This window comes from Panthera tigris, chromosome B3 (genome assembly GCF_018350195.1).
Source record: "Panthera tigris isolate Pti1 chromosome B3, P.tigris_Pti1_mat1.1, whole genome shotgun sequence".
In the NCBI taxonomy this organism is placed as follows: Eukaryota; Metazoa; Chordata; class Mammalia; order Carnivora; family Felidae; genus Panthera; species Panthera tigris.
This window is the reverse complement of record NC_056665.1, coordinates 69,966,295-69,990,416: the sequence shown is the minus strand read 5'-3', so window position 1 is coordinate 69,990,416 and position 24,122 is coordinate 69,966,295. Positions and strand designations below refer to the sequence as shown.

The window sequence follows — 24,122 nt, the reverse complement described above, 5'->3', positions numbered from 1 at the left end:
CATAAAATCACAATAAGAAATTAAAACCACATACACTTGCCATTTCTCATCATCATATGACAATAACATCGCATTGGACAGCCTCTGAAAACACAGGTAATTCATACATTGCTGGTGGAAATGCAAAATGCTTTAAGCCCGGCAGAAGGATTACAAACACATGAATAAATAAGACAGATAACTGTTTTCAAGGTGCTTAACATAGATGTGCTATATAATTAGAGCTAATTAGTCCCTTTTATAATATGAACTTTAAAAAAAATTAGGTTATGAGAAAGATGGAGATATGAAGAGAGACCAAAGAAGAAATGGAAAAAGAAAAGGAAAAATGAAAAAAGACCTTGGCCTCCTGGCTTACAGAAAATAGTAAACATATGTATTTCCACAGAGCTCAAGTTAAACAATAGAAATGAAGAGTTTACATACAAACGAACTTAGAATTTATATTTTCTCCTGAAGAACAGTCAGGAGTAAAAGTAGCTTTCATATATCCTTCATTTAGGACAGCCTCAAAAAAGAAATCTCTGTTACCAATGAGAACCGAGAACTGGGGACCATCAAGGCATGTTAATGTTACTCAGGCCAAGGGAAACAGGAGTTTGTGGTCATATTCTTCCACGGGCAGATTCCAAATGCAGGGAAATACTGGATACTAGGAACGCACAGTCAGTAACTGGGGTCTCTTTGGAAACACAACTATCTTTTCTCAAGTCATTTGATGAACGGTTTTTCCCAGAGTCAGTGAAATAATCGGTTCAGTCTGCTAACACATTTTCAAAAAGCAATATTTGTTTCTGGAAAGCAAGTTTTGTGTCAGAAATGTAGCATTTGATTATTTCCCGGATTCTGGGAAATAACTTCTGAAGATATTTAAAGCTACTCATTTTCCTGCAGAAGAGGCACATTCAAGCCTTGGAGAAATTATTTACCCAATATATTACTATTGAAATTTTTAACCAGAATATTCATTTTTTATTGCCATAACAACTATACTTAAGCTAGGTAAGGCTTTTGACCTACACTTCTATACTTAGCTCTCTTTCTGGGCCATCAGACTGTGCCTACTTATAAATTCACAAAAACTCTATTTTCCATTTTGAGCTTTTGTACAATGGTATGATTTGAATTTTTGACGTGAGTACTACTTATCTGCTCTCCAGCACCTGAGCATTAATTACATTTTTCTTTCCATTCTAGAAGTTCTTAGTTCTTCCTTTGGGTCACATGAGAACACAACGTACTAAATGGAGGAAGCTAACCAGTCTGTGGTGTCTGAGTTTATTTTTCGTGGACTTTGTAATTCAAGAGAGCTCCAGACCTTCCTCTTACTGCCATTTTCCATGCTTTACCTGATGACGGTTGTGGGCAACCTCCTTGTCGTGTTCTTGTTCATCACTGACCCTCATCTCCACTCCCCGATGTACTTCCTCTTAGCCAATCTCTCATTTGTGGACTTCTGCCTTTCCTCAGTAACTACCCCTAAACTGATCATAGACTTCCTAAAGGATAATAAGACCATCTCCTTCGGTGGCTGCATGAGCGAGATCCTCTGTGTGCATTTTTTTGGAGGGGGTGAGATGGTGCTACTCGTGACAATGGCCTATGACCGTTATGTGGCCATCTGCAAGCCACTCCATTATTCCAGCATCATGGACAGACAAAAGTGCATCTGGCTGGTTTTGATATCATGGGTCATTGGCTTTGTGCATGCCATGAGCCAACTAGCTATGATTTTAGATCTGCCCTTCTGTGGACCCAGAACAGTGGACAGTTTTTTCTGTGATATCCCTTTGGTGATCAAATTGGCCTGCATGGACACACATACTCTAGGAATATTGATAAATGCTGACAGCGGGGTCTTGGCAACAACTTGCTTCATTATCCTACTCATCTCCTACACCTATATCCTAGTAACAGTGCACCTTCACTCTAAGAATGGAGCATCAAAGGCACTGTCTACCTGTACCGCCCACATCACAGTGGTGCTGCTGTTCTTTGGACCCTGCATCTTCATCTATCTGTGGCCACTTAGCATCACTTGGGTGGACAAGTTTCTTGCTGTGTTTTACACAGTAATCACACCTCTCCTGAATCCAGCCATTTACACACTGAGAAATAGAGACATTAGGAATGCCATAAAGAGACTGATAAGTCAGCATATGGATTCAAAAGATAATTTCTAGTTTTCTCATTAAATCAGAAAATGTACCCTTTACATCCAAATTTGGCCACATTTTTACCTATAAACTGAACTGGAAACATGACCTGTTCATCATACCGACAGCTTTAAGTATTCCCAGATGTATGGTTTGTGTTTATTCCATTATGAAAATGTGTTCAAAACTCCAACACTTATATTCTTACCACTTGGAGAGGATAATAACTGCAAATAATAATTTGTACAAATATTCCTTTACATTTATTCAAATATTTCCAGATGACAACAGGTTTCAGATAGGCCATGTTCTTTTGGGGTATACACCTCACCAATTTCTCCTTTCAAGAGAAGCGCTCAACAGAAAGCCCCCAAAATGTATGATATGGCATGCATAAATAGTAAAACATAGAGAAAGAAAATGTGAGCAGTTGGGTGTTTGTGTTAGTAGTCTTGGATTGGGAAAAACAGTCATGTCAATATCTTATAATCTTTTTGAACGAAACTGCCATTGTAATAGAGCATATATCACAGCACTGGATGTTATAGGCCATTTGCTGAATAAAATTATATTGACACACCTTTATAATATTGTGATTTCTAGTTTATTCCCATGAACAAAAGAAGAAAGTCATGACTTCTTGTGTACTATCTGTATACCAAGACCTAAACTGTTCATAATGACATCTCAATCTCTATACCATTAGAATAAAGTGATGATGACAAAATTGAAAATATACAAATAATTATTGTTATAATTTTTAACTTCCTAAAAAAGTTTTTACAAAGAGAAGTAGAAACTATATCAAAAGATGTTTACAGAGTGTTATGTTTCCCCAAACTAGATAATCATGGAAGCATCACTCAGATCTCTGTACATACATTCATGGGGACATATCATGGCTCCCAGGATATTTTTTTTAATATTTGTTTACTTATTTGAGAGAGAGAGAGAGAGAGAGGCAGAGAGAGCACATACATGCACACAAGCAGGGTAGGGGGAGAGAGAGAGAGAGAGAGAGAATCCCAATCAGTCTCTGCACTGTCAGCACAGAGCCTGACCCAGGGCTTGATCCCAAGACCCGTGAGATCATGACCAGACCTGAAATCAAGATTAGACACATAACTGATGCCACCCTCATGTCCCCATCCTGGGATATGTTTAAGATGCAATTATATCAGCCCTTACTCAGTGATATGAGTCTTCAGATTTAGTGGCCAGCATTTATTCATAAGTGATTACAAGGATGTATATAATATCTTCTCACACCTCGGTATCAGAGAAATATAACAATGCTGAATCAGGATTTTGTTCTTGAAAGGCAGTATAATTAGTATTCTAATTTATAGACTACAAAATGAGGTCCTACTGTCCATCTAGTTTCTAAGGATATGAATTTCCTTTAACTCATTAGCAAGTCAATACAATTCACTTCTAAGTGATCCATGTTTCAGAAAGAACTTCAATGGAAAGTAAGAAAAACATTTTTAACTGAACACTACTAAAAAAATACATACATAAGCACATATGGAATGCAGTCTGTGTTTTCAGGGACTTTTATATATACACATATTTTTAAAAGATAAATGGGTCATATGAATGATCCAAGTGTCTATATCAAGATAATTCACCTAAAGAAACTACAGGAAGAAAATAATAAGAACAAAATTTAATTAAATTAAAAAAATGTTAAATCCAAAGACACAACAAAACCAAAGTTGGTTATTTCAGAAGACCAACAAAATTGACAATACATTAGCAAGACTGATTAGGAAAGGGAAAAGCACAAATAACCAATGCCAGAAATAAAAAAGGAGATAGCTCTACAGATGCTGCAGTTTTTAAAAATGTTTTACCCTGGGGGTGCCTGGGTGGCTCAGTCGGTTGAGCGTCCCACTTCAGCTCAGGTCATGATCTCACAGTTAGCGAGTTTGAGCCCCGCATCGGGCTATTGTGCTGAGAGCTCAGAGCCTGGAGCCTGCTTTGGATACTGTGTCTCTCTCTCTCTGCTTCTCCCCCACTCATGCTCACTCTCTCTCCCTCTCTCTCAGAAATAAAAAGAACCATTAAAAAAACAAATGTTTTATACTGTAAACTTAAAATTTTACATGAAATAAGAAAATTCCTATAAAAAACTGCCTACTAAGGCAAAAACATCTCGATGTGCCTATGTTTATTAAACAAATTGAACCTTTAATTAAAACATTTTCTGTTCCAATTATGGTTGCTTCTCAGCTCAAAACCCACCCTTTTGCACTCTGCTTTCTGATATGGGGACTCCGCAAACCACATTCCTGTACTGCCATCTGTCTACATTTTATGTTCTGGTGATAGACCATGCCAGGGGGAGGTTGCAAAGGTAGAGAGAGGGGAAGGGATTCCTTCCTCTTTGCTTCTACGGGCTCCCCCTCTGCCTGCTGTGCCTGTGTGAGCATTATCACCACAGCTACTGCAGTGATGTTTCTTTGCTATGGCAGCAGGTCAATCCAGGGTGCGGTCTCTCCAACAGTTTGAGAACTAGCCTCAGTGGGCTTTCTGAAGATAACACTAGCATGCTGCTACTCTATCTCCAAAAAATACGGTCCCGGGCTTATCATGCCTCTCTTCTGAGTTCAGAGAAACAAGCAATAGCCAAGATACACTCCCTCCAAAAAGGGATTTTCATCAGCTCCATAGGACTCTATTCTAAAGAACTACATTTCAGTAATTCCAATTTCTTGTCTCTGCTCCCTCACCCTTAGGAGTAGAAGCTGCTTCTTACAACTGTTACCTCCATGAAAGCAGAGAGCTATCTTTATATACTTTCAGATACCTAGTTAACAACTTTGTGCCTGGTTAATTTTTATATTAAACTCTGTTCAAATCACGTGTGCGTCCTTTTTGATGGCTGATCCCTGACTGATACAGCATTTCACAAAGAAAAGTGCAGGCCTAAAGTAGGCTTCCCTGGTGAATACTCAAAACACTTAAGAAAGAAAACAGAAATTTAAAATAAGTAAATAAAAATTTTAAAAAGAAAAAAGAAATATTTTTTATATAACGTTCTCTTGAGAAGAGAGAAAGAAGAAACACTTTTTTTTTTTTTTTGGCCAAAATAACAAAGTTGGACAATCAAAAACATTATCTGCTATCAAAATTTACCAATAAGCCAAAGGATACAGAACACAAAGTTCAAGAATGGAGCCTCCTGAGACCACTAAGAAGAGTCCCCAAGTTTGTTCAGGCTGTTGTAGGCTGCACGTGAAGAAGACAGAACAATGAAGACTCGGCCTAATGATGCGTGTATAGCCTCCTTACAGAAAAGGACCTTATTTTGGTCATAAAACATCTTCAACGTTTACTCTGACAAATGGATAGCTAATTGACATTTTTCAGCTGAATCCATCCAATCATTCCAAAAATTCCAGGCTAATTTACTATTAGCAACCTAGACAGGTCAAGTGTAGCCTGCTTAAAGGGCTACGTATGTGAAGCCTCCCCATTATCTTTCTAATAAAAAATATTACAAGTGGTCCAACTAGCATTCCACCAAGGAGATGGAGAGGTCATTTCTATCATTCCTTCTACATTTTTTTTCTCCAAGATGTCCACAAATTTGGAAGAATGGGTTTCACACCAGATGCTAACACTTTATCCAGATTTATGAAGCCAACATAAATTTTACATGAAAATCAGATAAAGACATAAAAAAGAAAAATTATATGCTGTTCACTCTCATAAACATACATGCAACATCCAAAACTATAGCAAAGAAAGTGAAACAATATATAATAAGGATAAAATATTATGTCAAATTAATTTAATACTGTAAGTGCAAGGTTGAATTAACAATTGGAAACCAATCACCAGGTTAAAAAAAGGGGGTCAGATAGGGACGCCTGGGTGGCTCAGTCAGTTAAGCGGCCAACTTCAGCTCAGGTCATGATCTCATGGTTTGTGAGTTTGAGCCCCACATCAGGCTCTGTGCTTACAGCTCAGAGGCTGGAGCCTGCTTCTGATTCTGTGTCTCCCTCTCTCTCTGCCCCTCCCCTGCTCATGCTCTATCCCTCTCTGTCTCTCAATAATAAATGTTAAAAAAAAAAAAAAAAAAGGGTGGGGGTTCTTACACATATGTGAATAGATACAGAAAGAACATGTGATAAAATCCCATACACTTTCATGATAAAACTCAGAAATGTAGACTTAGAATGAAAGTTACTTGGGCTGATAAAGGATACTTACAAACATCTCCAACACAAATTCTAGTTAATGATAAAATATTAGAAGCCTTCACCAACCTTTCTAACCCCCTCTCCACCTACATTGGGAATGAAAAAACATGCTTCCTCTCAACACTAATATTTGGCATTTTATTGGAAGTCCTGACCAGTTAAATAAGGAAAGGGCACTAAATAAAATGCATAAAAGGATAGAAATGTGAGGGGATGTGTGAAATAAAGGGAATTTAGAGGGACACACACACACACAAAAGAGATAGAAATAAACTTATGGTTCTTAGACAATATTTTTGTTTAAAAGTTACATATCCTTTCATAGACTCCTCGGTCTAGGACTGTCTACCTACTTATAATAGCATTTAACATACAGTATTACCCGTTTCATTTGTTTTCATAGATAGATGGTTAACTGAAGAGAATAGGAATTCCTGGAGAGTGAAGAGGAATTAAAGGCAGATCTAATAGTGTTTCAGAAGTGTTGGCAAAGGTATTAGCAAAGAAAGTAATAGGTATTAGCAAAGAAAAATGAGTTTCTTTTGAAGCTCCACTGAGGGCGGAGCCTGCTTGGGACAATCTCTCCCCCTCTTCCTCTGCCCTATCCCCAGTCTCTTGCTCTATCTCTCAAAATAAATAAATAAACATTAAAAATAAAATTCAATTAAATTAAACATATAGGTGATGAAAATTTTAATTGGCACTACAGAAAAAGTACCATAAGGAAATGATAAAAGAAATATGAAAAGAACTAAATAGCAAAGTTTGTCCCCCTTTATTTTTGCATAATGATTTACTTAGAACAATTAAAAAGAATTTAACCTCGCTGAACCAGACAAGCTACCTAGTAACAGTCTTAAAGAACAAACTCACCTATGTAGCAAAATAGAAGATTTATAGGTAGAGGTGAAAACCTTAGTGACGGCTAGTCATCCAAAACAGAATTTTAGTTCACTTTTAAACTGATCGTAAAAAATAAAAATTTCAACATAAATTTAAATACTAATCTAAAAAGATACAGCCTAGAGGCTCCTGGGTGGTTCAATCAGTTAAGCATCCAACTCTTGATTTCACCTCAGGTCATTAACTGGAAGTTCATGAGATTAAGCCCCCTCTCTCTCCCACTGTAGGGTTCAGTGTTAACAGCCTGGAGCTTGCTTGGGATTCTCTCTCTCCTTCTCCTTGCTCACGCACGTGCAAACTCTCTCTCCCTCTCTCTCTCTCAAAAATGAATAAACTATAAAATTTTTTTTTTTAATTAAAAAATAAAGAGCGCCTAGATGGCTCAGTCAGTTAAACATCCAGCTTTGGCTCAGGTCATGATCTCATGGTTCATGAGTTTAAGCCCTGCATCAGGTTCTGTGCTGACAGCTAAAAGCCTGGAGCCTGCTTCAGATTCTGTGTCTCCCTCTCTCCCTTCCCCACCCCCGCCCCCACCCCATTTGCATGCACTCACTCTCTCTCAAAAAAAAAATGAATAAACATTTAAAAAATAAAATTAAATTAAAATTAAAAATAAAAAGGTACAGCCTTTAGATACAGGATATAACCTTCCTTAGAGAGTTAGTATGAACAGGCCATAGTTGGCCTAGATAACCACCAATCAAAGTACTCGAGGCCAACAATATATTTATCGAAATTCCAATACTAAAGACCAACTACTAACCTAATACTGGATTAATATATTAATTAATAGAACAAAGTCTGTTCATTTGAATAACATGAATTATTTCTCCTTGCATAAGCTTATATCAGAATGGATAATCAGTGACAGTTAACAATAAAATAAATTTTACCCAATAATTCATTACTTATGAAATTAATTGTAAACCAACACAGGTATGCATTTAAGAAAAGATTTTTTTTAATTTTTTTAAAATTTTTTTTTTAACGTTTATTTATTTTTGAGACAGAGACAGAGCATGAACAGGGGAGGGGCAGAGAGAGAGGGAGACACAGAATCTGAAACAGGCTCCAGGCTCTGAGCTGTAAGCACAGAGCCCGACGCAGGGCTCAAACTCACGACCGCGGGACAGTGACTTGAGCTGAAGTCGGCCGCTTAACCGACTGAGCCACCCAAGCGCCCCAAGAAAAGATTTTAAAACATAAACTTGGGGCACCTGGGTGGTTCGTCGGTTGAGCGTCTGACTTCGGCTCAGGTCATGATCTCGCGGTCCGTGAGTTCGAACCCCGCATCAGGCTCTGTGCTGACAGCTCAGAGCCTGGAGCCTGTTTCAGATTCTGTGTCTCCCTCTCTCTGACCCTCCCCCATTCATGCTCTGTCTCTCTCTGTCTCAAAAATAAATAAACGTTAAAAAAAAAAATTAAAAAAAAAAAAAACATAAACTCAGCAAACACAAACATCTCCTTTTTACCAAAACATCTTCTCTAGCATTTCTAATATTAGGAGCACTGCCTGCCCAGTGAAATCTATTTAATGGCTGCGGTATCCTGTCTGCGCAAAGGCAGCATAATCATTTGTTCAGAAAAAAAGGACTTGTATGAGTGGCCACATAAGGTTTTACTTACTCTTACTTTTAATCAGTGAAAATGACCTTCCTGTAAAGAGGCAGAAATGACAAAATGAGACAAGAAGACAAGGAGCTTAATTAATCAGTCCAAAAATGAACAAAAAAATTTAACCAAATTTAAACGATAACGAAACTGTAAATGGACTAACAATTTTCTTTGACATGACCAAAGATAAAAAAATAAACTCCAACTAATCAAAATCTGGACCAACCAGTCAAAATATTTTATCACTTACTGATCCAAAACATTGATCAACAGATTAAGTTACCCTAGGGATAACAGCACTATCCTATTCTAAGCTTCATAGAGACCATAAGGTTTATGATTTCAGTCTTGGGTCAAAACATCCCAACGGTGTAACCATGATTTTTTTTAGTGTTTATTTATTTTTGAGAGAGAGAGAGAGACAGAATGTGAATGGGGAAGAGGCAGAGAGAGAGGGAGACACAGAATCTGCAGCAGGCTCCAGGCTCTGAGCTGGACTCCAGGCTCAAATTCACAAGCCATGAGATCATGACCTGAACCGAAGTCGGACACCCAACCAACTGAGCCACCCAGGTGCCCCTGGTATAACCACTATTAACAGTTGGTTTGTCCAACAATTAAAGTACTATGTGATCTGAGTTCAGATGTGAGTAACCTAGGTCAGTTTCTATCTGTTCTACATTTCTCCCAGTTGGAAATTACAAGAGAAATAAGGGCTACATTACAAAAGTGTCTTCATACTAATAGGTGAGATAATACTAATCTAATCAATTTATACCTAACCCTGCCAAAGAATAGCTTGTTAAGGTGGCAGAGCCCAGTAACCGCATAAAACGTACACTTTTATTGCCACAGATTTAATTCCTCTTCCTAACAGCCTGTTCATAATTATTATTCTGTCATTAATTATACCTATGATACTTGCTGTAACATTCCTCACACTAATTGAGTGAAAAGTATTAGCCTACATACAACTTCAGAAAAGACCAAACATCACTGCCCCCATGAGGGCCGTCTATCTATCACAGATTCTCTCAAGCTATTCATTATAGAACCATTATAATCACTAACATCATCAATACCCATATTTATTATTGCACCAATCCTAGCCCTCACTTTAGCCCTAAGAATATGAATTCCACTACCCATACCATATCCATTAATTAACATAAACTTAGAAAAATGAACGATTGGGGCCTCATCAAAATAAAAAGCTTCTGCACAGCGAAGAAAACAATCAGAAAAACTAAAAGGCAACAAACAGAATGGGAGAAGATATTTGCAAACGACATATCAGATCAAGGGTTAGTATCCAAAATCTATAAAGAACTTATCTTACTCAACACACCCAAAAAACAAATAATCCAGTGAAGAAATGGGCAAAAGATATGAATAGACACTTCTCCAAAGAAGATGTGCAGGTGGCTAACAGACAACATGAAAAAAATGCCCAACATCACTCATCATCTGGGAAATACAAATTAAAACCACAATGGGATACCACCTCACACCCATCAGAATGGCTAACATGAACAACTCAGGCAAAAACAGATGTTGGCGAGGATGCGGAGAAAGAGGATCTCTTTTGCACTGCTGGTGGGAAGGCAAACTGGTGCAGCCACTCTGGAAAAAAGTATAGAGGTTCTCTAAAAATTAAAAATAGAACTACCCTATGACTCAGCAATTGCACTCCTAGGTATTTATCTAAGGGATACAGGTACGCTGTTTCAAAGGGACACACGCACCCCCACGTTTATAGAAGCACTATCAACAACACCCAAAGTATGGAAAGAGTCCAAATGTCCATCGATGGATGAATGGATAAAGAAGATGTGGTATATACATACAACGGAGTATTACTCGGCAATCAAATAGAATGAAATCTTGCCATTTGCAATTATGTGGATGGAACTAGAGGGTATTATGCTAAGTGAAATTAGTCAGAGAAAGACAAAAATCATATGACTTCACTCATATGAGGACTTTAAGACACAGAACAGATGAACATAAGGGAAGGGAAGCAAAAACAATAATAAAAAAAAAGGAGGGGGACAAAACATGACTCTTAAATACAAGACAAAACTGAGGGTTGCTGGAGGGGTTGTAGGTAGGAGGGATTGGCTAAATGGGTAAGGGGCACTAGGGAGGACACTTGTTGGGATGAGCACTGGGTGTTATACATAGGGGATGAATCACTGGAATCTACTCCTGAAATCATTATAGCACTATATGCAAACTAACTTGGATGTAAATTAAAAAATAAAAAATAAAAAAATTTAAAAACAAACAAACAAAAAAGAATATTCACACAGCTTTACTCTTAATCACTGGAAACTGGAAACAACCCTAATATCCTAAAGTGGAACAGAGATAAATAAACTTGGTACATCTATACAATGAAATATGACTTACCAATGAAAAGAAACTACTAATACATGCATCAAAATGGATGAATCTCAAGTGCAATGAGAAGTCAGGCTCAAAAGGTAACATAATATATGATTCCATTTTTATGGTCCTTCATAAAATGAAACTATAGGGACAGAAAAGAGATCAGCAGTTTCTTGAGACAAGGGAATGGTGTGTGGTTGACTCAAAGGACCACAGGAAAAGTTGACATGAAATGAGACTGTAGTACATCTTGGGTGTGATGTGGTTGCCCAAATATATATGTATAAAAGCAGAGAAGCAGCCTAGCTATTGTTGGGAAGTCCCCAAACATTTAAGAATTGGTAATACTTCTGAAAATGGGTGTGAAAGTACAGATAAAAAGAGGGAACTCTTGAATGTCTTAAGGTATATCTAGGGCCCCAAATCCCCTCACTGACACAGCTCCATAGGTGGCTGCATGTCTATTCACACTCTGGCAGAAGTCTGGTGTTTTAGTCTTTGGATAGTTCTCTGAACTACAGGATGCCAGGCCAATACCTTAACCTAGCACCTAACCCCAGCCCTAATCTTAACATTGAGGGGAGAAAAAAAAAAGATGTGATGCATATATATATGCAATGGAATATTACTCAGCCGTAAAAATATAAAACCTTGCCATTTGCAACAACATGGATGAAACTAGAGAGTATTATGCTAAGCGGAATGAGTTAGAGCAATACAAATACCATATGATTTCACTGATATGTGGCATTTTAGAAATGAAACAAAGGAACACGCCGGTGAAAAAGAGAAAAAGAGGTAAACCAAGAAACAGAGTCTTAACTACAGAGAACAAACTGATGGTTACCAGAGGGGATGTCGGTGGGTGGATGGGAGAAATAGGTGATGGGAATTAAAGACAGCACTGGTCGTGATGAGCCAGACTTAAATACAGAGAACAAACTGGGACATGCTGGAGGGGAGGTGGGTGGGGGGATGGGTTAAATAGGTGATAGGCATTAAGGAGGGCACTGGTGGTGAAGAGCACTGGCTGTTGTATGGAAGTGTTGAATCACTATGTTGTACAACCGAAACTATTATTATGTCGTATGTTAAATAAGTGGAATTTAAATAAAAACTTCAAAAACATACATGTATGTGTAACTACAGAACGGAATACTTAAAAGATTTAATTTTGCTACACGTAAAATGTACGTGTGTGTATGTGTGTGAAAAACTAAAAATAACAAAAACATTTACAAAATGAAATACTTTATTGCATTGCAAGAGTTTTTACTTTTTTTCAAGTTTCACAGTAATTGTGTACTTCCTCAAACTCACCCCTGAACCAGCATCCTTCCCCAGAGGGCACCTCTCATTGGTCTTTCACGTCACAGCTGTAAGGTTTGGGAAAGTCACTTAGCCTCTTTTCGCCTGTTTTCTCCTCTGTAAATGGATTGTGTGTTATCATAATGGTACAAGATGGTGCCTGGAAAATGAGTCGTCGCACATAAGCAAGTGAATAGGCATTGAATCCTTCTGTTCTCAGGCTGAGATAGTTCTGGATTCTAGGCCTCAGGGTACAAAATAGCTCACAGGACAAATAAATTAAAGGTTTTGAGATTTGGACATGAAACAGATGAAATCTGAGAGGGAGAAAATGAGACAGCAAAGAGGAAGGGCAGAAGCAGGGCCAGTAAAGGATAAGAGAAAAGAAAGAAATGGAGAATTTTATTAAGACCCTTTCACATCTAATGTATTTAAAATCGTCACTGCAAACAAATGCAAAAGAAAAATAAAGAACTAAATTCTCTAAAGACATAATTACACTCATTTTTACTGATGGGAACAGTACCAGAAGGATGCCCTGCAGGAATGATAGTCGCTACCTCTGAGAGTGGCTGAGATGGGAGAGGACAGATGAAGAGAGCCTTCAATATTTGCTCCAAATAAATCTATTATTAATAGTTTAAATGCTATAAGGTTAGACTGCATTCATGTATTATTTCGCTAATAACGGAGTGAATTAAAAAGTATCCTCTCAGGCTTTCTGCCGGTGGACCTGCCAAGTAAGCAACATGAAAGTCTCCCTCCCACCACCCTCATGTCTCAGTCAGAGTTTCCCAAAGAGCGTGAAAAGCCGCGGAAGCTTTTCATCAGAGGATTGAGCTTTGAAACAATGGATGAGAGCCTGAGGAGCCACTCTGAGCAATGGGGAATGCTCACGGACTGTGTGGCCATGACAGACCCAAACACCAAATGCTTCAGAGGCTTTGGGTTTGTCACATAGGCCACTGTGGAAGAGACAGATGCAGCCATGACTGCAAGGCCACACAAGGTTGGATGGAAGAGCTGTAGAACCAAAGAGGCTGTCTCGAGAGAAGCTTCTCAAACACCTGGTCCCCAATTAACTGTGGAAAAGATTTTTGTCGGTGGCATTAAAGAAGACACTGAAGAACATCATCTAAGAGATTATTTTGAACAGTACGGGAAAACTGAAGTGATTGAAATCATGACTCACCGAGGCAGTGGCAAAAAGAGAGGCTTTGCTTTTGTAACATTTGATGACCATGACTCTGTAGACAAGATCGTCATTCAAAAAATGCCATACTGTGAATGGCCACAACCGTAAAGTAAGGAAAGTTTCATCTAAGTAAGAGATGGCTAGTGCTTCCTCCAGCCAAGGAGGTCAAAGTGGTTCTGGAAACTTCGGTGGTGGTCGTGGAGGTGTTTTTTGGTGGAAATGACAACTTTGGCCGTGCAGGAAACTTCAGTGGGCAAGGTGGCTTTGGTGGTAGTTGAGGTGGTGGTGGATATGGTGGCAGTGGGGAAGGCTGTAATGGATTTGGTACCAATGGAAGCAACTTTGGAAGTGGTGGAAGCTACAATGATTTTGGCGATTACTACAATCAATCTTCAAATTCTGGAGGCAGAAGCTCTGGCCCCTATGGTAGTGGAGGTCAATACTTTGCCAAACCATGAAACCAAGGTGGCTATGGCAGATCCAGCAGCGGCAGTAGCTATGAAGGTGGTAGAAGGTTTTAATTACTGCCAGGAAAGAAAGCTTAGCAAGGGAGGAGCGCCAGAGAAGTGACAGGGAAGCTACGGGTTACAACAGATTTGTGAACGCAGCCAAGCACACTGGTGGCAGGGCCTAGTTGCTTCAAAGAAGACATGTTGTAGACATGTGTATGGACAAAAAACTGGAGAACTGTATTTGTGACTAATTGTACAACAGATTATTTTTGTTCTGCTCTGAGGAAAGTGTAAAGCATTCCAACAAAGGGTTGTAATGTAGATTTTTTTTTTAACTCCCATGCTGTTGATGGCTAAATGTAATAGTCTGATCATGATGCTGAATAAATGTCTTTTAAAAAAAAGTATCCTTTCATTATCTTTTCATCACTTAGAGAAATGCCTATCATATGGTTTACACTCAAACTGCTAATATACATGACTCTGCACAAGGAAGTACCATGAAGGTTGAGACCTAACATTTCTCTGAAATCCAAGAAGCAAGGTTCAAGTAGGCCCTTAAATCATGAGCCTAGTTGCAATGTGCCAAAGACGAGCTAGCTGTCACCTGCCCATCTATGTAAATCATCTAACTTCTGCTGGGATTGGTACCAATATCTTAGCTCCCTTTATGACATGGTAGATACAGGCAAAAGAAATAAAGTTATATCCTCAAAATACACAAAGAAATCAAAGGCTCGAAACGCCTTTCTCTTATACTTTCACTTGTATGTAACTAGACTAACTTGAATCTACTTTGAAAAGGGTGGATTTTTATTGCATGATGCCCTCAACACCCAGCTTTTCCTCAGGGAAACTTGGAAGCTAAGGATCCCCCAAGAGCATGACAGGGAAAACCTTTCCAAATATGTGGCTCTACTTAAAACACAGAGATAGAGATGGAAAGCCTCCAATACTCTTCAGAGTGCACACTTGGCACACTGAGGAGGACACAGTCCCTCCAATAATGCTCATGGCAGAAAATTACTTGCAATTCATTTCACCTAAAGCAGACTCTGGAGTCAGCCCTCTCAGTAAGCAGCGAAGAAACTGGTTTCAGAGGTGATCTGTGTAGTGTAAGTATATCCCAGATAATTGATGTTTGAACTCACACTTTTAATGTCTTCCACACAGGTTAAGACTAAATTCTTTTTTTTTTCCTAAAGCATTTTTTTCCCATACCTATCTATAGAGCTTAGAGTTCTGAATGTGTTATTTGGTTCATGTCTTCTGGGAAAGATTATGGGTTTTCTCTCCCAACAAATCCCTGGGACTTCCGAATTCCTAACAGCATTTCAAATACTAACAAAAGCATTGCCTTTCTATGACCTTAAATGCTGCCAGATGCCCAGGTTGGGGAAGATTGGTTCTCAAAAACCGTCCAACCTATCCTGACATTTTCTAATTCCTTTTGGATTTTACTTGTTTTACCCCTGATCAAAGTAGCAAATGGGAGAAATGCTTCAGTCAAAAACTGTATGGTTTCACTCTTATGTGGATCCTGAGAAACTTAACAGAAACCCATGGGGGAGGGGAAGGAAAAAAAAAAAAGAGGTTAGAGTGGGAGAGAGCCAAAGCATAAGAGACTGTTAAAAACTGAGAACAAACTGAGGGTTGATGGGGGGTGGGAGGGAGGGGAGGGTGGGTGATGGGTATAGAGGAGGGCACCTTTTGGGATCAGCACTGGGTGTTGTATGGAAACCAATTTGACAATAAATTTCATATATTAAAAAAAATAAAAATAAAAAAACTAAAAAAAAAAAAAACTGTAGGGCAAAGTACCTAAAATTCAAAACAATGAAACTGAATAGATTTTAATGTGAACCTGTGTATCTCACTCCTATTGTTACTAGCCATTTACATTTATTTGTGTCTCTGTTACCTCTTCATAGAACAAAGTCTTATTTCAGAAGACTTTTTTTATGTTTATTTATTTTTGAGAGAGAGACAGAGACAAAGCATGAGTGGGGGAGGGGCAGTGAGAAAGAAAGAGAGAGGAAGACACAGATCTGAAGCAGGCTCCAGGCTCTGAGCTGTCAATACAGAGCCCCCATGTGGGGCTCAAACCCATGGACCAGACCACGAGACCATGACCTGAGCTGAAGCTGGACACTTCACCTACTGAGACATCCAGGCTCCCCTGTCTTACTTATCTTCTAAAAAAAAAAATTTAAGAAACTTTATTTATTTTTTTAGTCTTGTCAAAATCAAGGTTTCAACCAGGTGCCATTTCTAGCAGGAAAATTCTATTGGAAGCTTTGGAGTCACAAAGACCTGTTTATATTCTAGTGGTTTTTTTTTTTACTTTTTATTTTACAACTTGGAAAATAGATAATTTGTGTATGTATGTACATAGTTTGTGAAGTTTATGTGAAGTATTCTAACCAAAAAATATATTAAAGGACATTAAAATAAATAATTAGAATTCAATAGTGAGATGATATTAACAAGGACATCATAAGCACATGTTGATTTTTTTAATAAAGTCTTACTTTTTGTGGAAAAATACTTAGAAGGAGAAAGAACAAAACCTAATAGGAAAAAGTAAAACAGAAAAAAAACCGAAATAAAAAGAAAGGCAAACCATCCTTCAAAATGGAGAAAATACTTAAAATCACAATAAGAAATTAAAACCACATACACTTGCCATTTCTCATCATCATATGACAATAACATCACAAAGGACAGCCTGTGAAAACACAGGTAATTCATACATTGCTGGTGGAAATGCAAAATGCTTTAAGCTCAGGAGAAGGAATACAAACACATGAATAAATAAGACAGATAACTGTTTTCAAGGTGCTTAACATAGATGTGCTATATAATTCGAGCTAGTTTGTCACTTTTATAATATGAACTTTAAAAAAAAAATAGGTTATGAGAAAGATGGAGAAATGAAGAGAAACCAAAGAAGAAATGGAAAAAGAAAAGGAAACATGAAAAAAGACCTTGGCCTCCTGGCTTACAGAAAAAGTAAACATATGTATTTCCACAGAGCTCAAGTTAAACAATAGAAAGGAAGAGTTTACATACAAATGAACTTAGAATTTATATTTTCTCCTGAAGAACAGTCAAAAGAAAAGTAATTTTCATATATGCTTCATTTAGGCCAGCCTCAAAAAAGAAATCTCTGTTACCAATGAGAACCGAGAACCAGGGACCATCAAGGCATGTTAATGTTACTCAGGCCAAGGGAAACAGGAGTTTGTGGTCATATTCTTCCACGGGCAGATTCCAAATGCAGGGAAATACTGGATACTAGGAACGCACAGTCTGTAACTGGGGTCTCTTTGGAAACACAACTATCTTTTCTCAAGTCATTTGATGAACGGTTTTTCCCAGAGTCAGTGAAATAATCGGTTCGGTCTGCTAACACATTTTCACAAAGCAATATTTGTTTCTGGGAAGCAAGTTTTGTGTCAGAAATGTAGCATTTGATTATTTCCCGGATTCTGGGAAATAACTTCTGAAGATATTTAAAGCTACTCATTTTCCTGCAGAAGAGGCACATTCAAGCCTTGGAGAAATTATTTACCCAATATATTACTATTGAAATTTTTAACCAGAATATTCATTTTTTATTGCCATAACAACTATACTTAAGCTAGGTAAGGCTTTTGACCTACACTTCTATACTTAGCTCTCCTTCTGGGCCATCAGACTGTGCCTACTTATAAATTCACAAGAACTTTATTTTGCATTTTGAGCTTTTTTTTAATATAAAAATTTTTTTTTAATGTTTATTTATTTTTGAGACAGAGAGAGACAGAGCATGAGCAGGGAAGGGGCAGAGAGAGAGGGAGACACAGAATGTGAAGCAGGCTCCAGGCTCTGAGCTGTCAGCACAGAGCCCGACGCGGGGCTCGAACTCATGAACTGTGAGATCATGACCTGAGCCGAACTCGGACGCTTAACCGACTGAGGCACCCAGGCACCCCCATTTTGAGCTTTTGTACAATGGTATGATTTGAATTTTTGACATGAGTACTATTTATCTGCTCTCCAGCACCTGAGCATTAATTACATTTTTCTTTCCATTCTAGAAGTTCTTAGTTCTTCCTTTGGGTCACATGAGAACACAACGTACTAAATGGAGGAAGCTAACCAGTCTGTGGCGTCTGAGTTTATTTTTCGTGGACTTTGTAATTCAAGAGAGCTCCAGACCTTCCTCTTACTGCCATTTTCCATGCTTTACCTGATGACGGTTGTGGGCAACCTCCTTGTCGTGTTCTTGTTCATCACTGACCCTCATCTCCACTCCCCGATGTACTTCCTCTTAGCCAATCTCTCATTTGTGGACTTCTGCCTTTCCTCAGTAACTACCCCTAAACTGATCATAGACTTCCTAAAGGATAATAAGACCATCTCCTTCGGTGGCTGCATGAGCCAGATCCTCTGTGTGCATTTTTTTGGAGGGGGTGAGATGGTGCTACTCGTGACAATGGCCTATGACCGTTATGTGGCCATCTGCAAGCCACTCCATTATTCCAGCATCATGGACAGACAAAAGTGCATCTGGCTGGTTTTGATATCATGGGTCATTGGCTTTGTGCATGCCATGAGCCAACTAGCTATGATTTTAGATCTGCCCTTCTGTGGACCCAGAACAGTGGACAGTTTTTTCTGTGATATCCCTTTGGTGATCAAATTGGCCTGCATGGACACACATACTCTAGGAATATTGATAAATGCTGACAGCGGGGTCTTGGCAACAACTTGCTTCATTATCCTACTCATCTCCTACACCTATATCCTAGTAACAGTGCGCCTTCACTCTAAGAATGGAGCATCAAAGGCACTGTCTACCTGTACCGCCCACATCACAGTGGTGCTGCTGTTCTTTGGACCCTGCATCTTCATCTATCTGTGGCCACTTAGCATCACTTGGGTGGACAAGTTTCTTGCTGTGTTTTACACAGTAATCACACCTCTCCTGAATCCAGCCATTTACACACTGAGAAATAGAGACATTAGGAATGCCATAAAGAGACTGATAAGTCAGCATATGGATTCAAAAGATAATTTCTAGTTTTCTCATTAAATCAGAAATTTCACCCTTTACATCCAAATTTGGCCACATTTTTACCTATAAACTGAACTGGAAACATGACCTGTTCATCATACTGACAGCTTTAAGTATTCCCAGATGTATGGTTTGTGTTTATTCCATTATGAAAATGTGTTCAAAACTCCAACACTTATATTCTTACCACTTGGAGAGGATAACTGCAAATAATAATTTGTACAAATATTCCTTTATATTTATTCAAATATTTCCAGATGACAACATTGATAATGATAATGATAAGAGTAATAAATACTACCATTAGTTTACCAATAATCCCTACACCATGCTAAGCATTTTACCTAGTTTATGTATGTTACAAAACCACTATGAGTTAATTACCATTATTCTCATTTCTAATAATACATGATTTACTTACTTTAATTCTAACTTAGCTAGAGAGGATAATAAAGATATTTGAGTGATCTACATCTACCTAGAAAAAAAAAATGAATCAAATTATAATGTTATTGCCTTTGTACTCCACAGCATAACCCTTATAGTTCAAATTTTCAAGTCTTTTTTTTTTTTAATCTTTAACATTTATTCAGTTTTTGAGAGACAGAGAGAGAGCATAAGCGGAAGAGGGGCAGAGAGAGAGGGGAGACACAGAATCCGAAGCAGTCTCCAGGCTCTGAGCTGTCAGCACGGAGCCCAACGCGGAGCTCGAACCCACGAACAGCGAGATCATGACCAGAGCCAAAGTCGCATGCTTAACTGACTGAGCCACCCAGGAGCCCCAAGTTTTCAAGTCTTAACTGTTGATTCAAACATTGAATTTCTCTTCACATATTTTTTTGCTAAATACAACAGAAAAAGTATTCACAACTTCTTGAAACATTACTTATTTTCTTATGTGAATAAATGAATTTCATGATTCTAATTTTACCTGATGTTAAAGCATTAAGAAAGGATTGCTAGTAGACGGGAAGAATGTGTTCCTTTGAAGCAAAAAATTTACAGCGAAGAGAAGAAAGCCAAAATGAAACCATCAATGCATACAACACAATAATTTTATTCAAAAATCTAAAAACTTCCTAGAAATTAATAAAAAAGAGAAATAATCCAAAAGGGGGGACAGTGGGAAAAATTTAGACCAGGTGTTTATTTCTGAAAAGAAATACCACTGGACACTAGACACTCAACCTCATTAGTAATCACAAAAATGTAACTTTAGATCATAATGACATACATGTTAAAGAAAAACATCTGTCAGTAACAGTTATTGTTGACAATATGTATTGCTGTGTATTAATGGAAATTTTATGGCCTGCTGGTGGGTGAAAGTTGACAACCATCCTGAAAAACAATCTTGTGTTGCCTTGTAAAACCAAACATGGGGATACACTGTAAGTCAGTGCCTGGCTGCTAAGGGCCCATATGCCTATTCTTCCCATGACTAACACAACACCCTCAAGATTCAGCTGGACACATGACCACCCAGCTGCAGCGCAGATTTCCTAGTCTCTGCAGACGGATATGGTCATATGACTGACTTCTGGCAGCAGAACATGAGAAGCAATTTGTGAAACTTCAGCCATCTCTTTAAAGACATCAGCTCCGTTTTCTCTTTCCTCTGTCCTGGTGGCTGGCACACAACTGGAGCAGATGCTCTGGAGTCAGTAATGAAAGCTACACACTGAGAGGAGCAGAGCTAATGCTCCCTCCAGGAAACAGAGGGACTCCAGAAGGAGCCGAGGCAGCTAAGATGGTATTGGTATGTTCTATCTACCACCATACCATCGTTCATTTGCATGCTTTTCTTCCTAACCCACTTACATTGCTTTGTTTATTTCAGGTGTTATATATTGCAAATTAAAAAAAATAAAATAAAGGAAAGGCTTTCTTTTTGGTCTTCTAACAACACCACCACCACCACAAAATTCCACATACCACACAACATTTCTTTCTACAGGTTTCAGATAGACCATGTTCTTTTGGGCTATATGCCTAACCAACTTCTCCCTTCGAGCGAAGCCCTCAACAGAAAGCCCCCAAAATGTATGATATGGCATGCATAAATAGTAAAACATAGAGAAAGAAAATGTGAGCAGTTGGGTGTTAGTGTTAGTAGTCTTGGATTGGGCAAAACAGTCATGTCAACATCTTCTGATCTTTTTGAATGAAACTGCCATTGTAATAGAGCATACATTACAGCACTGAGTGATACAGGCCATTTGCTAACTAAAATTGTACTGACACACCTTTATAATATTGTGATTTCTAGTTTACTCCCATGAACAAAAGAAGAAAGCCATGACTTCTTGTGCACTATCTGTATACCAAGACCTAAACTGTTCATAATGACATCTCAATCTCTATACCATTAAAATAAAGTGATGATGACATAGCTGACCTAATGAAACTATATAAATAATGGCAGTTATAATTTTTCATTTCCTGGAATATTTTTAAAAAGAGAAGTGCCAACTATATCAAGAGATGTTTGGGGCGGCTGGGCGGCTCTGTCAGTTGAGTGTCCGATTTCGGCTCAAGTCATGATCTCACAGTCCGTGAGTTGAGCCCCGCATCAGGGTCTAGGCTGACAGCTCAGAGCATGGAGTCTGCTTCAGATTTTGTGTCTCCTTCTCTCTCTACCCCTTCCTTGCTCGTACTCTGTCCCTCACTGTCTCTCTCTCTTAAACATAAGTAAACATCAAAAATAAAATTTAAAAAAAGAGATGTTTGCAGAAAGTTATATTTCCCCAAACCAAATAATCATGGAAGCAATACTTAGATCAGCCTTCAGATATCCATGGGGACATATGATGGTTTCTTGGAATATTTTTAAGATGCAATTATCTCAGCTGTACTCATTAATAGAAGTCTTTAGTTTTAGGAACCACCATTTATTCATAAGTGATTTGAAGGCTATATATAACGTTTTCTCACAACTCTGTACTGGAGGAATAAAACAACATTGGATCAGGATTGAGTTCTTGCTAGACAATATAATTAATATTCTAATTGATAGACTATAAAATGAGATCCTACTGTCCATCTAGTTTCTAAGCATATTAACTTCATTTAACTCATTAGTAAGTCAACACAATTCACTTCTAAGTAATCTATATTTCAACAAGAAACACAATGGAAATTAAGAAAATTTTTAACTAAACACTAATAAAAAAACAATACATATATAAGCACATATGGAATGCAGCTATAGCCGCATTTGCAAGCACTTTTCTATATGCACATATTTTTAAAAGAGAAATGACACATACAAATGATCCAAGTGTCCATCTAAAGATAATTCACCTAAGGAAACTAGAGGAGGAAAATAATAAGACCAAAAATTAATCAAAATAAAAAAAAATGTTACATTCAACACTTAACAAAACCAAAGTTGGTTATTTCAGAAGACCAACAAAATTGACAATACATTGGCAAGACTGATCAAGAAGGGGGAAAAAAGGCACAAATAACCAATATCAAAAACACAGATGCTGCAATCCTTAAAAATATTATAAGATGATATTATGTCCAATCTTACACCTCTAAATTTAAAGTTTTACAGAAAATAGGAAAATTCCTATAAGAAACTACCTCCTAAAGTAAAAATATCCTTATATACCTATGTTTATTAAACATATTGAAACTGTATGATTATCTCTCAGCTCAAAACCCACCCTTTTGCACTCTGCTTTCTGATATGGGGACTCCGCAAACCACATTCCTGTACTGCCATCTGTCTACATTTTATGTTCTGGTGATAGACCATGCCAGGGGGAGGTTGCAAAGGTAGAGAGAGGGGAAGGGATTCCTTCCTCTTTGCTTCTACGGGCTCCCCCTCTGCCTGCTGTGCCTGTGTGAGCATTATCACCACAGCTACTGCAGTGATGTTTCTTTGCTATGGCAGCAGGTCAATCCAGGGTGCGGTCTCTCCAACAGTTTGAGAACTAGCCTCAGTGGGCTTTCTGAAGATAACACTAGCATGCTGCTACTCTATCTCCAAAAAATACGGTCCCGGGCTTATCATGCCTCTCTTCTGAGTTCAGAGAAACAAGCAATAGCCAAGATACACTCCCTCCAAAAAGGGATTTTCATCAGCTCCATAGGACTCTATTCTAAAGAACTACATTTCAGTAATTCCAATTTCTTGTCTCTGCTCCCTCACCCTTAGGAGTAGAAGCTGCTTCTTACAACTGTTACCTCCATGAAAGCAGAGAGCTATCTTTATATACTTTCAGATACCTAGTTAACAACTTTGTACCTGGTTAATTTTTATATTAAACTCTGTTCAAATCACGTGTGCGTCCTTTTTGATGGCTGATCCCTGACTGATACAGCATTTCACAAAGAAAAGTGCAGGCCTAAAGTAGGCTTCCCTGGTGAATACTCAAAACACTTAAGAAAGAAAACAGAAATTTAAAATAAGTAAATAAAAATTTTAAAAAGAAAAAAGAAATATTTTTTATATAACGTTCTCTTGAGAAGAGAGAAAGAAGAAACACTTTTTTTTTTTTTTTGGCCAAAATAACAAAGTTGGACAATCAAAAACATTATCTGCTATCAAAATTTACCAATAAGCCAAAGGATACAGAACACAAAGTTCAAGAATGGAGCCTCCTGAGACCACTAAGAAGAGTCCCCAAGTTTGTTCAGGCTGTTGTAGGCTGCACGTGAAGAAGACAGAACAATGAAGACTCGGCCCTAATGATGCGTGTATACCTCCTTACAGAAAAGGACCTTATTTTGGTCATAAAACATCTTCAATGTTTACTCTGACAAATGGATAGCTAATTGACATTTTTTCAGCTGAATCCATCCAATCATTCCAAAAAT

The 24,122-nt window shown here is 38.1% G+C and overlaps 2 protein-coding genes and 1 pseudogene across 2 annotated transcripts; all 3 read left to right on the top strand.

The window, feature by feature from the left end:
* Positions 1–1,244: 1,244 nt before the first annotated feature.
* On the top strand, positions 1,245–2,183 carry LOC102970439 (olfactory receptor 4K3-like). Its single transcript, XM_015539947.2, has one exon. The coding sequence runs from the start codon at positions 1,245–1,247 to the stop codon at positions 2,181–2,183; it is 939 nt and encodes a 312-aa protein (XP_015395433.2).
* An 11,175-nt stretch (positions 2,184–13,358) lies between these two features.
* LOC107180141 lies at positions 13,359–14,299 on the top strand (annotated as a pseudogene).
* Positions 14,300–18,359: 4,060 nt separating this feature from the next.
* LOC102970721 (olfactory receptor 4K3-like) lies at positions 18,360–19,298 on the top strand. The gene has a single exon (XM_007087490.2). It carries the CDS (start codon positions 18,360–18,362, stop codon positions 19,296–19,298), a length of 939 nt encoding a protein of 312 aa, XP_007087552.2.
* The last annotated feature ends 4,824 nt before the right edge of the window (positions 19,299–24,122 follow it).